Source organism: Bacillus rossius, chromosome 17 (assembly GCF_032445375.1).
Source record: "Bacillus rossius redtenbacheri isolate Brsri chromosome 17, Brsri_v3, whole genome shotgun sequence".
Taxonomy (NCBI): Eukaryota; Metazoa; Arthropoda; class Insecta; order Phasmatodea; family Bacillidae; genus Bacillus; species Bacillus rossius.
Genome location: NC_086344.1, coordinates 39,661,936 through 39,675,583, shown reverse-complemented (window position 1 = coordinate 39,675,583; position 13,648 = coordinate 39,661,936). Strand labels below are relative to the sequence as shown.

Genomic DNA, 13,648 nt, shown 5'->3' with positions numbered 1-13,648 from the left:
ATAAATTTGTTCTTGTCTAGAGGCACCCCAGTTATATTTTGAATGGAGATAGTGAGCTTACATATCTTGTGGTTGTCAGTGGTGTGCAGAGAGCCATTTTCTTGAGTCAAGATGTAATTCTAGATTTCTCGAATGTGTAAAGTTGTAATTTTGGAACGTAATGTTATTGAAGGCAAAGACAAGTTTTTGTAAGATTAAAGTTATTATGTTGTATTTAGTTGTGGTTATAAAAAAAGAATCTATGCGTTGTGATAGTCATTGTAAAAATGCTCACACTAAGCATTCTGCAAATATTTACTTTTGCGAAATTAGTTTGTTGGATATTATTTTGTAATCTCATTTAATCTTTTTTTATGTTCTGCTCATATTCGAACCTTCATATAGGCTAATTTGAAGTTAAAGAAGCAGCTTGAGCTTCATTCATGGACTTTCATATTCAGTATTAAATTTTAAAATCTTTTTCTTATAATATAATTATGGTTATGGGCCTTCTATACTTCTTAAAGTCATCACATATCATGTAAATGGATTTAACGTTGCTCAAGTAATGCAAGAGATTTCTGATTTTTTTTTTTAATGGTAATATTAAATGTTTAATGATTTGAATTTGATGTTTTATGTGTTCTGTTGATGTACGGCTCTAAAATAATTGATGCTCCTCTGAAGTTGGAGTCTCTACTCTGCTCTTCTTTTAAGCTTGTAGAGAAATAAAAGGTTTGTTTGACTCGAGGTCTCTCGTGCTCCTCAGGAGTTGAAAGAGTTGAGAGCAAGTTGACCTGAGGGCAAAAAGAGTCGGTAACTTTTAATGCACGAAGAAAACGCTATTTGTTGTAAAACAATGATGGCGGAAAAATATAGCAGACATCCTGAGAAATTTGTTTGGAAATGAAGATTCATCTGAAGATGAAGCTGCTATTGATTTACCATATATTGGACTACAAATTATGAGAGAGCATGATGAAGGTAAAAAATATAAATATTGAATTTTGACTTTAAACCACCTGTGGTATGCATAAGCTAACCTGTACTAGGAAACGATTGCAAATCTTGTGATTGCTAAATAAAGAACGCCAAATAAGTTATATTGAAAATTTTTTTCCGCTTCAATGTCGTCATCTAATTAAAATATTACCGTCATCACCAAATGTAGCTTGATAACATATTGACTCCATCATCAAAGTCGCGCCAAAACAACCAGCAGACGACTTGCCCTCGCAACTCTTCCTCGAGAGGAGGAGCATCGAGAGCATGACCTGAGTGACCTGAGAGCAACTTGCCCCCGCGAGTAAAACGACCATCCGCCAAACTGCTTCCGGAAAAGGGCGCCCCGAGAGTTGACAGGTCAAAAAGAGACCTCGAGTCAAACAAACCTAAGGAGTGTTGTTTCAGGTGTAAGAGTTTGCAGACATGAGTTTTCGCTCAGTTCTGCTATCTCGTACACAAAATGGTATTCTCTTAAAATTATTCATATAATTTGATAGAACCTTGATAGTTTTACTTTTACAATACTTATTATCTTTTCGCATTATTTTTTTGTGAATGTAATAAAATAGTTTTTTTAATTTTTTTAAATAGAATTATCTGAATTTTTTATTAACCAAGAATGTTACACCTTTTGTTATTATATTAATCTTTGAAATTCGGTAGTTTTGAAGAGAGAAAATGGCGATTGCGGCGGCTCAAATAAAGGGCAGCGGCTGGCCAAGAAGAGCAAGCCAAAATGCTCAGTTTGATTCCAAATTCGTTGGAAATCAGTCGGTGACTATAAATAGGACAATAAATTTGTAAGTATGAGTTATATTCTTGAACTTAGTGTGGATTTAATACCTGTGAAACTTCACGTTTGTGTGGTGGCCTGTCTATGTCAATAAAAAACCCGGGAATTATTATTTGTTTTACTCGTTAAATTACATTACACACACTTACAAAATTCTTATAGTGTATTTGACACATTGTTTAAGATGCCAGCCTATATTTTTCTATGGTTTTTGGTATATAATTTGTTTTGTCATTTCCTGAGGTGATTTCCTGAGGAATAGAAGACAAAGAGTGAGAGTGGGTGAGGAAAGCTCCGAGGAGGGGGAAGTGACGTCGGGGGTGCCACAGGGGAGTGTGCTGGGGCCTCTGTTGTTCACAATTATGATAAACGATCTGGGGGAGGGCATGAAAGCCAGATGGAGGCTATTTGCAGATGACTGTGTAGTGTATGAGGTTGTGGGGGAAGGGGGATGTTTAACAGAGGACTTGATAAGGTTGGAGCAATGGACGGAGAAAAATGGAATGTCCTTGAATGTTGGTAAGACAAAAGTTGTCAGATTTACAAAGAGGAGGAAAGTCACACGAAATGTATATTACTGGAAGGGGCAGGAGATAAGAGAGGCAGCAGGATATAAGTACCTGGGGGTGACACTGAAAAATGACCTAGGATGGGCGGAGCACATAGAGGGGGTGGTCAGGAGGGGAAGGCAGGCGCTGGGGTTGCTTGGTAGGACCCTGCAGGGAGCTGGGAGGAGGACAAAGGAGAAGGCATACTCCACATTGGTCAGGCCAATGTTGGAGTATGCGGCGGCGGTCTGGGACCCCTACCTGGTGACTGAGGTGAAGGAGCTGGAAGGGGTGCAGCGCAGAGCGGCTAGGTGGGTGATGGGAATGTGGAGAAGGAGGGAGGGGCAGGATGGGAAACTGCATAGCCCAACGGAAATGATTAAGGAGTTGGGGTGGGAAACGTTACAGAGGAGAAGAAGAGTGGAAAGGTTGGTCAGGATGTTCAAGGTGCTGAAGGGGGAAGGGGGATGGGGGCAATTGGGAAGCAAAGTACATAGAGGGGAGTACAGAGGACGAAGAGACCACAGATGTAAGCTCCAGAGGGTGTGGAGGCGGACAGAGAGAGGGCGGAACACCTTCCTGGTGAGGACGGGGAGGGAGTGGAATGGGCTGGGGGAGGAAATGGTGGAGGTCAGGGATGGGAGGGAGCTGAGGAGAAAGCTGATGGAGGGGGGGGGGGAGAGGGGAGTGAGTGGGAGTTCTTGCCACCGGGTGAAAGCCCAATTGCAGGTTAAGTAATAATAATTATATAAATTACGATGTGAAAGTCAGAATGGCCTCATATCACAATTGGTTGTACTGGCTCATTGTACTAATCTGAAGCTGTAGGAGCTTATATCTTTTAAAAGTGTATGCAAATGGATATGACTAGAGTTACTGGTTTTCATGTTAGATTTTTAAATGAACATTAAAATAAACTTTTAATGTTGAGGACAGTGTGTGTTAAAAAAATAGTGTGGAGATTCCCATATATGATTTGATAATTCTACACGAAACAGACTTTCTGTTAACAGGTAAATTGTAAGGATCATGGCTTTTATTTAAAAAAGAAATTTTGAATTATTCTGTATCTATCAAAGTTCATCGCTTGGTCCTTATTGAATAATCCTGCATACATTGATCCAGTGGTACAAGATGCTTGTTGTATCAATTTAGTATGTCAAAAGATCATAGACATGACAACTTGACTACCAATCATAATTCATTGTTAAACTTTAAAATGGAAATTTATATAAAAAAAATTGTACTTTTATTGGTCAAAAATATTTCTCAACACACTTAATGAAGGAAAATTGGAATGATAAATAAGTACTTATAAAAATGAATGGTAGTTTGTCCCTTGCCTATTACATTCACCCAATTGCTATGAAACTTTGATGAGTTGTTATGTATGTGACTGCGAAGGTTTTGGAATCAGTACAACCATTTTATAATAGGTGACATGTGAACTAGTATTTCAACAAATGTGTGTATTCCATATAGCTTAGCAGTATTTTGTGTGCTTTTGTTGTACGAGTGTGCACGTATGAGAGAATTGAATATAAAAGATATATATGGAGATATAACAAAGAAAATGAATGGCAGTGTGTATTTCACAGTTGGCTAGATTTTCAATCAGAGGATACATTTTACTCACTAAAATACGCTAACACAGTTAAATGTTTTTATCTTTGGCTTGCCAACAGATGTAGGTCCGCAGCACTGAAGCGACCAAATTTCAAAATGGTACTTTAAAAACACCCCTCATGCAATTGTTTATGTTGCATGAGTAAAAGCAGTGTGTTCCTAATAACACAATAACACAATATAGTGTTGTCTCATCGTCATCTTCGCATTGCATTATTCCAGCAGAAAAGTATAATAGTGTGAACTATTTACTATGTTAACTACATTAGATATACTTTTAAATTGTGTGAACGGCTGGTTATGTTAACTTAGCTACATTTAATATCATTAATCCCTAACCAATTGTTCAAAATATTTTACAATATTTGTAATGTAGATAACCTAACCAAATATTCTCCCAATATAACAATATTTTAATACGTTCTTCGAATATTTCTTTCAATGGGGAAGATTTGTTTAAATCATTATTTTAGACATGTGCCATTGTCAGTATGCACTGTACATCGTAGAGGAAACCAGAAGAATGGACAAGAAAGATGCACACACAAACACAAAGAAAACATGCAAAAATCAGCAGCTGTCAAATGTTTACTATAAAGACAGCAACAAGAATTCTATGGAAGGAATTAGAACAACATCTATCACAGCACAGACAAACAGGGTGGGCTGAGGATAGCGAGACAGTTGCAACAAAAATAGTAAATACAGGCAAACAAAAATCTTGTGTTCCCATTTACATTGCCCTATTGGTGGTGCGTTGTCTAGATTATCTGTTTAGTACCATCATTGTGTTCCAGTGTCTGTCAGGTTGTCCAAAGATGTTTGTCTGTAGTTACTGTTTGTTGCAACTGTCTTGTCAGTCTCATGTGTTCATCTCTGTTGTGATATTCCTTTATGGAATCATCAGTAGTTATAAATTCATCAGCAATTTCGTTTTGTGTACAGTTACTTTCTTTTGACTAGGCCGAATGGTAATTGTTTACTGTAGGGGTTCCACTAAGAAAAAAAGCTGATTGTTCAAAAAAAAAAAAAAGCCATCAAAGTGAATTAATATTTGACAGTTCTCCCCCTTCCCTTTGTTTCCTTATTATTGTAGCAGTTTACAGTTGACACTTGATGTGTGGTAATGGCCGGCTAGCAGCTAGCAGGATGTTTGGTAATGTGGCAAAGCCGGCCGGCTAGCAGGAGCCGTGGCGGCCAGGGTGATGTGCAGGGGTCGTGTGGCGCAGGTACCCGCTCACCAACTACACGTTCGGCACGAAGGAGCCGCTGTTCGAGAAGGACCCGTCGGTGCCGGCCCGCTTCCAGCGCATGCGGGATGAGTTTGAGAAGATCGGGATGCGGCGCAGCGTGGAGGGCGTGCTGCTGGTGCACGAGCACGGCCTGCCCCACGTCCTGCTGCTGCAGCTCGGCACCACCTTCTTCAAGCTGTGAGTGCCGTGCCGTCGGGCGTCCTTCCGGTCGATTACAGTGCAAACATTGAGTTGTTCAGCATGTTTGTTGACACCAGTTTTAATGATGATGTGTATTGAATAGTATCATTAGCCAGAACATACAAGGAGTAAAAATGAGGTAAATATGTAGTTCAGCGGTATTTGCGGAAAAAAAAAATTTAAAAATCCGAAAATACTTTTATTATATGCTCTTTGACTTCCTCTTTTCATTGAACTCGGCGGAGATGAGAAATTCCAAATACTTTATGATATATAGCCGTTCTTATTTTGCAATACAATACCTGTGCTATCATTCGACTGCCGCAATTTTTGTTATTTTGCCGTGTGTTCGTGAATGCCTAATTAATTAAAATGGTCGATTAGGTCAGGTCAGTTACATTATATATACTTTCAAACTAAGCGGACATTAAAAATAATGTGAATTAATTTTAATGGTTGTTTAGTTTTAAAGTATTTATAATGTAACTGACCAAACAAACCGGGACAAAGGATGAACAGTAGGAACTCACGTAATTTTTTTTTTACTTATTACTTTGCAACAATATCCAAATTACAAATAAAACATTAAAATTTGAAACGTTAAAAACTCACCTAAGTTAGAGGTGGGTACAATACCTTTGCCATTAGTACAAAATGATGTAGTCGCTCACCTACGTCGCCAAAAAAAAATTCATACCCGTAAACAAGAAACAGTTATGAAAGCCGCATGGATGCACAGGTATTGTGATGAAAATTAAAAAACTCGATATCTCCTAAAGTATTTGTAATTTCTTATCTCCGCCGGGTTTAATGTAAAGAGGAAGTTAAAGAACATATAATAAAAGTATTTTCGGATTTTTAACATTTTTTTTCACAAATACCGCTAAACTACATATTTACCAAAATGAAAAGTGGGTCAGAGAAAACTGAAGGAAAGTGACTGACGTGAGAGTGCAGGAAATAGGCGGTATGTGATTGCAATTTCTGTCATTCTCGTAACATTGCATGGTGTCTAGTGTTCCTGGCTCATCACAGAGCGTGTGATCGTCACCGCACTGTCGCACTCGTCGGCCAGGGGAGAGTGCTGAGTGTGCAATTACTGATTACAATGAACAATATTAATATTTTTGGGATAATTACACCATATTTATTAATCCAGTCAAATATTTGGGCAGTAATATACTTAGTGTCATCTATTCAAGTGTTCTTGTAATATATATTTCATTTTGTTGCTAAATATTAGCAACTAAATTAAAAAATTCCACTAAAACATTTTACCTAAATTGATTTTATTGTTGGGACCATCTTGAAAGTTTTGAGTGGTTATTTTATAATTTTTTTTGAACCATGTCATACCACGGGCCCAAATGGTTAATCACTTAATCAGTTCAAACGTTAAAAAACATTAAACTGTTATTTTTTTTACTTCAATCTTGTATTTTATAAAATAAGTTTAATGCTATGCAGCTTCGCCAAGAACAATATTGGCAATTCTATTGGACTTTGCAAATATTTTAAAAATTTGATTTGATATTGGCTTCGCATTAGAAAACTAGTGTTTGCACAGGCCTAGTCGGAGGTAATCTTTTATAAAGCTCAGTACATGTGAACTGTGTAGGACAGCGCAAGGTCTCTAACCTGGCCTGTAGGGCCCAGCACAGTCGAGCCCTCGGCTGCTCGTTTCCTAGCTGGTTACAGTTCAAATTCCACCGAGAAATTTCTGTAATCGATTTTTTAAGAAGACCAAGTGCATGGTGTTTTATAGCACTGAAAATGTGTTAATACGAGATCTGGTGTTGTGAAGACCTGTTCAGTAAATTACTATTTTTCTCGAGTTAATCGTTGGACTGTTTTCCAAAAGTTAAAAATTATTTCCCTCAGAAAGAAATTTTACTATAAAGGCCCCCCACATACGATCAGTCCAGTTTCCAGTCCGGACTGCTGAGTCCAAACTGACAGTTTGGACTTCTGAAGCCTTCCCCACACACATGTCTTGTTGTTGCTGTTGGGTTTATCTTTTCATCGTATGAAATGGAAGAAACTTTTGATATTGCAATTGCAGTTGCAATTTCAGTTAGAAAAATGAAGAAATTAAATAGCAAAGCATCCAAAGAGCATAAACAAATATGTCTGCCGAGACACTCGGCTGATACACTGATTGTTTGGACTGACGAGACGCTGGACGCTGTTCCCGCGCACGGCAGTTGTGACCGAGGGCTCTCAAACCCACATGCCTTTTTGGTGGAAGCCATCAGCTCCGGCCGATCAATCCTCCGTCCTTGCTCACACACGGCAGTTCCGATTGATCGTGTGTTTGACCTAGCTCTCAGACTGACGTCCAAACTTATTAGTGTCACCAGCAAGGATCAAATTAGGTGCGAGGTCTGTATTTTATCTTTCTGTAGAGCAGCTTGTTACAAATGGTAATAAATACCATTGTACTGTCTATTATTTTCACATTTGGTATTCCTGTTAAAAACCATATAGACGCTTGATAATCGGGCCAAATCACCAACCAGCATGGCCGTGCGCTGCCAGATGGTGTAGAGGAGCAGTGCGGAGGGCGCGGCTCTGACGGGACGTGTGTGTGTGTGTGTGTGCAGGCCCGGCGGGGAGCTGAACCCAGGGGAGGACGAGGTGGACGGCCTCAAGAGACTCCTGACCGAGGTAACGCTCTCCATCGCTCTCCATCACCGTCGCTCACTGTATGTCCAGTGTTCTCGTGTGTGTGTGTGTGTGTGCGCCCTCGGCTAGCTCGGAGTCCGGCAGCAGTGCACGGCATGCATGTGTGTTTCTCCGAGGATCCCGGGCTGATGCTTCACCGGGCATGAGGCAGACCCCCCGTGCGTGTGAGCCGTGGCTGAGGCTCGCTGTGCGTGTCTTATCACGACCATGGCTGCTCTCGTACACACTAGGCCTTGTGGCTTGATGTCAGTGGCTGTATTTTTTTTTTTGTAAATGTGAAATAACCGAAATAATCTTAAACAATACCAATGCAAATGAAATAAATCCACGTATACCGAAATGAGTAGGAAAACTGATACATCAAACAAAATCACTCGATACAATAGAAATAACATGATTTGTACCCAAATGTACTTAAAAGTGTAATATGAAATAGGAAAACAACAAAAAGCATCAAAAGAACACATTCATAACGAAATAAGTATACTTTAATAGAAACGAATTTCATTGATTAAATGCATGAATTGTAATGAAATAAATCATTGGAAAGGACTGAAATGTGTGGAAATGATATCTACTTGAACATTTTAATGTGAAATAACCGAAATAATCTTAAACGATACAAATGGAAAAGAAATAATATCACATATACTGAAATGAGTATACTTCTCTCGTATTTTTTAATTTTAAAAAAAAATCATTTTAGTTCAAGTTAGTTTTCTGTCTATTAACTAGGCTACTTGCCTTTAATGTAACTTTTTGCAATAAATTTAAAATTTGCACTGTTTTTAAACCTGAAAACAATTCATGTGTTACCAGTGTATTTGATTATTAAATTGTATTTTGTACCATCTCCTGCAGCAGTCATTGTGGTTGTTGCTATCTGCGAAGTTGGCTCATCTGGAGCTCCTCGGTCGAGGCCCGCTCCCGATTACGGGTGTGGGTTGGAATATAACCACATATTTCCCCCAGAAAATTGTCCTTTTTTCTGCATAAATTACCAACCTGTGTTTTACAATAATTTATCTTCTGTGTACTGGTGGGTACTGTTTGAACAACAATTTTTTGTTTCTGTAACTTAGTAGATTATATCGTGGGTCCACCAACTCAAACATGTTGAAGAGCCTTGAGGGAAACTGTATAAAATGTGTAGTGTGTAAGAACTGATGGTTTGTTTAATTGTCCCAGTCTGTGTCACAGAATAGTCGCCCGTGAGCAGCCAATCACTATACTTTTAAATGCCTTGTTTACGACAACATCAAGAACTTGTAGCTGGCTTGTCATTCCAGCTAGTATAACAACCAAGGCCTTGTTAAAATTATCTGTCGTAGTTTTAATCTTCGGTTTTAGATGTCCTCGAAACGCATCAACGAACAACATGCTATCACTCGTCATCCAACCTTTTTCTTGGCGACGAATGATTACGTCCCACGGAAACGCTTCTTTGGGAATAGTTTTCCTTTTTAAGATGATGAATAGTGGCACTTTTCTCCCGTCTGCCAAAGTGGATAACATCACTGTGACTCGCAGCGTCTCATTTCCAGTTGTGCGAACAGTGGAAGTCTTAACGCCTTTTGTTTCAACAGTACTGTTGCTGGGCATGTCGAAATACACTGCCCTTTAATCAGCGTTTCCAATTTGGCTGTAAAAATAATCGTGTTGTTTACGGAAACCAATCACATAGTGCTAAATGTAATCAATTTCTTTTGGAAATTCTTTTGGCAGTTCTTGCGCTAATTGTGTTCTGCGCCACAAACATAAACCACAACGGCGAATCATTCTTTCGCACCAACCAGTACTTGCCTTGAAGCTAGTCCGTGGAATGTTCAATTCACGAGCAATATCTGGACTTTTAATTTTATTACATCTCGTGGAATTAGAATTCAGTCTCCTCTTTTCTCTTTGATGAAATTTCCCACGCTGGTTTCAATATCAGAGAACAGTCTCTTTTTAGGCCCTCTGAATGATTTCCTCGAACCATTTGCATTCTTGAGATGAAGCAAATCCGCCCTTCAAATACGCACATGGCTTTCAGTAACGTCATATTTACGAGCAGCTTGGCAGTTGTGTGATTTGTCTTTATAATCTTAAAGTTATGATCGTAACTTTGTCTCAGTCCTTTTGACATTTTAAAGTGTGAACTCCCACGCCTACAATTCAGAACACAGCACAAGCGACCAAACCACAGTCACATCTATTGCTGACTAAAGCGCTGACTAGTAGCGCTGTTCACGTTTTGGCCGCGTCGCTGGCACCGGCAGTGACCTGGACACAGATGTCTTACGCCGTGCCGTGCCATTTCAAAACATTTTCCAGCATCAAAGATATAGGTTTGCGATTATACTGCGATGCTCACTTTCAGTTTCAGCAGTTTTGATAAAAATCATCACATTATATTCAGGTAAATACGGTATATACTCATTGGGAAATTTTCCAGTAAATTACTAGTAAATTTCTCCAAATATTTTCTGAAATATTAACATCTCTACTTGCATTGATGAGGTTTGTAATCTATGATGCTCTGCTATTAAATGCTTAAATCTGATTCATGCAACAGTGTGTATGTTGGAATGTTTAGAGATAATTTGAGGTATGTTTTTGTTTTTATAATATATTATTTCTTACAAGTTTTGCTTCCATGCACTGCCGAAAACCCTCTTGAACATGACAAGTCCTAAGATATATTATTTTTTTTCATCCCACAGTCTGTTGAGTTTATAATGTATGCAGAAATTACCAAATAAAATAAATCCTCAAAATAAATCCTCACAAAGTTATAGTTCCTGAGTTTTGCTAAAAGTGTGATTCTGTGCTTAAAATACTTTGATTTGAGTGGCTGAGATGTGTGTTTGCCAAGATCCAGTTGATAGTATCCAGTTCCCCAGAACACGCTGACACAACATCCTTAAAAATATATTTGAGACTCAAAGGTAACTAGTTTCAGTGGATAACTTCACAAATCAAGTGACACAAATTTTCATTAACTAGGCATAGAATAAAATAACTACACTTTGTAGCAAAAAGTTTATATCAGGCATAGAAGTTAACATAATAGCTTGATAAAAATGACCTGTCCATTTTTCAAAACAAATCAACAAATCAATAAATTTATTTCACTAAAATAGTTTTTATGCGGCCAACTCTACGCGGCTTAAGACTTGGGAACGGGATTACTGGGATTTTGGACCAAAGCTGACTACTGGAATCCAATCAAATTGCAGAAATATTGAAAACGCTGGTAAATACAAATAAACAGCTGTAGCGTCACTATATTGGGTGAATTCGTGTGACAAAAATTTACACTTGTGGATAAAGCCACTGGTAATTGTTTACGGAAATTAATATCATCACAATCTTCTCTCCGAAAATTCCAGATTACATTGTGTTAAGAAGTTGTACAGGATGGCTGAGACTAGCATCAGTTTAAAGTAGATTAAATTTTTTAAGAAACCAGCTTAATCATTCAGGACTGGAAAGAGGTGAAACCAGCTAGATCCAGAATGACGAATATCTACTTACGTTCTGCTTCGTGGTGGGAACTGTTCCAATCACGTGCTGTGCTCCCATCTCACACAAATGGAATTTACAAATTTAAAACTGTTGCAGAGAATTATCAAATAATTACAGATGCGTAAATCTTAAAAAGTCAAAAGTAGCTAAGAAGTTTTAAAATGTAATAATTGGGTGAATGAAAGCTTTTCAACAGTTTGTAAACAAAGGCTAAGTCATAGAGTATGTTATGTGGAGCACACCTAATAACTGCATAGAGCATCTGTTTTAAATAACAGGTTGACACAACATTAAAAAAAAAATTTGTAAGTAATCTATAGTTCCATGACTAAGGAGATTTACAAAAGAATGAAGAGCTGTTGTGACTTGGAGAATCATGATAGAATCAGTTATTGATTATATGTTCTGCTTTTTGGAAGGTGTATTAGATTCTCATGATGTACCACAGTGAAAATTCATATAAACATACTGTTCTTCAAATCAGAATAATAATGTACAATATGTGTGTTCCTACTTTTTAGTACAAATTTTGGACTTTTCCCCCTTAAACAGTTAGTTTTGTGATTGGAGCTGTGACTTGCTCCTGATGTTGAAACGGGCGAAGTGAAGACGACCCGAGTCCAGGGGTTGTAGGCAGCGGGGTGGGGCCACAAGGTCCAGGGTGACCTCATGTGGTCTAATTTGTACAGTACTTATGGCCAGTTTTATAGTTGTTTTGTGACAACTTTGTTATGGCATACTGTATATTTTGAAAAATTATTTTATTTAAATAAAATATTTATCACTAAAATAAGACACTCTTGTGGCTTACCTATTTTTTTTTTTTTTATATGATTGTGTTGAGAATATGTAAAACAGAAATAAAAATGGTACAAGATATTTTTTTTTTAATTTTAGACAATGAAATTTACTTCTGACAAGCAATATCTATATATGTGATCAAGGTTCCTATATTTGTATTCTGTTTTAGATCTTGTTGGAAATTTGAAGTTATCATAAATAAGAACTGGAATAACCAATAATTTTGTTTTTGTATATATAATTTATTTAAATTTTAAAAATTGAATACTTATTTTTTTTTTTTCTATAAATTTGTAATAGAGTTTGTAAAGCCATAAATGCTGTGTCAACTATAGGCTGTTAGAAGAACTAATATGTGGAATGTACATGTTGGAAACAGAAGCAGAACATGCTTGTCGCTAGTCACGCTAATAATGAAATGTGGGCTGTTAACTGATAAAAGTGTTCAGTAGGAGTCTTCATGTTCATTATAAACATATTATAAATTACGTAACTGGGACTGGAAATGTCGTACCATGAGGTAAGCCCTTCTCTTTATAACGATGCTTCTGTATGTTTGGCTTCCCATGACATTATAGCCAAATATCTTGTCAGGATAGGAGCCAGTTTTGCGACATTTACATTTGTAACCAGTGCAGCAGTTTACAAATACTAGCGATTAGTCGTTTGCGAGTTGTAAACGACATTGGTAAAGTGTCATAGAATGTCCTCTGTTTTGTGTAGTCTCGAGCATACAGTGTGAGTCTGACATTTGGCGCAGACTGCATGTACATTAGTTTTTTTTTTTTCTTTTCCTTTTTTAGAAACTATTCAAATAGTTAAATGGGTTTCGGAAATGTGTGTTGGTGAGCAGTTTTCTTTTGCTTACCCTGGGACACAAAATGGATTGATTTGTTTTAGCCCTAAAGTGTTTTTAAATCATTGTTTTTGACTTTTGTAACACTTGTGTAATAGCTTATTTCTGCATTATTAAGTGGTATCAAATGTAAGTGTGCCAGAGTGTATTTTACGGCGGGGTTGATTACGTTAATCAGCCAAGTGTTACTTGTTTTTGAACTTTTATTCTGAGTGGCCTTGTAAAAAATATTTAAAAACTCCACAGTTGTGCATCTTGCTTGTTTCTATCAGTGTTTGCTTTGTCCTTTTTATTCTGTCTTCTGTGACAGTTTTTCCAGTCGAGACCCAAGAGATTATTTTCTGTACAACTGAGATGTGTATTGTGGTAATATTCGCTGTGCCATATATCGCATCTGGTTTGTTTTCAAGAA

At 37.7% G+C, this 13,648-nt stretch overlaps 1 protein-coding gene across 1 annotated transcript in view; it reads left to right on the top strand.

The window, feature by feature from the left end:
• The first annotated feature begins 1,628 nt into the window (after positions 1–1,628).
• LOC134541000 (cleavage and polyadenylation specificity factor subunit 5) overlaps positions 1,629–13,648 on the top strand; it is a 31,146-nt gene continuing 19,126 nt past the window's right edge. The window contains exons 1-3 of the mRNA XM_063384114.1: positions 1,629–1,784; positions 5,181–5,381; positions 7,988–8,051. Coding sequence (XP_063240184.1) covers positions 1,663–1,784; positions 5,181–5,381; positions 7,988–8,051 — 387 coding nt within the window. The 5' untranslated portion in view covers positions 1,629–1,662. The remainder of the gene's footprint in view (positions 1,785–5,180; positions 5,382–7,987; positions 8,052–13,648) is intronic.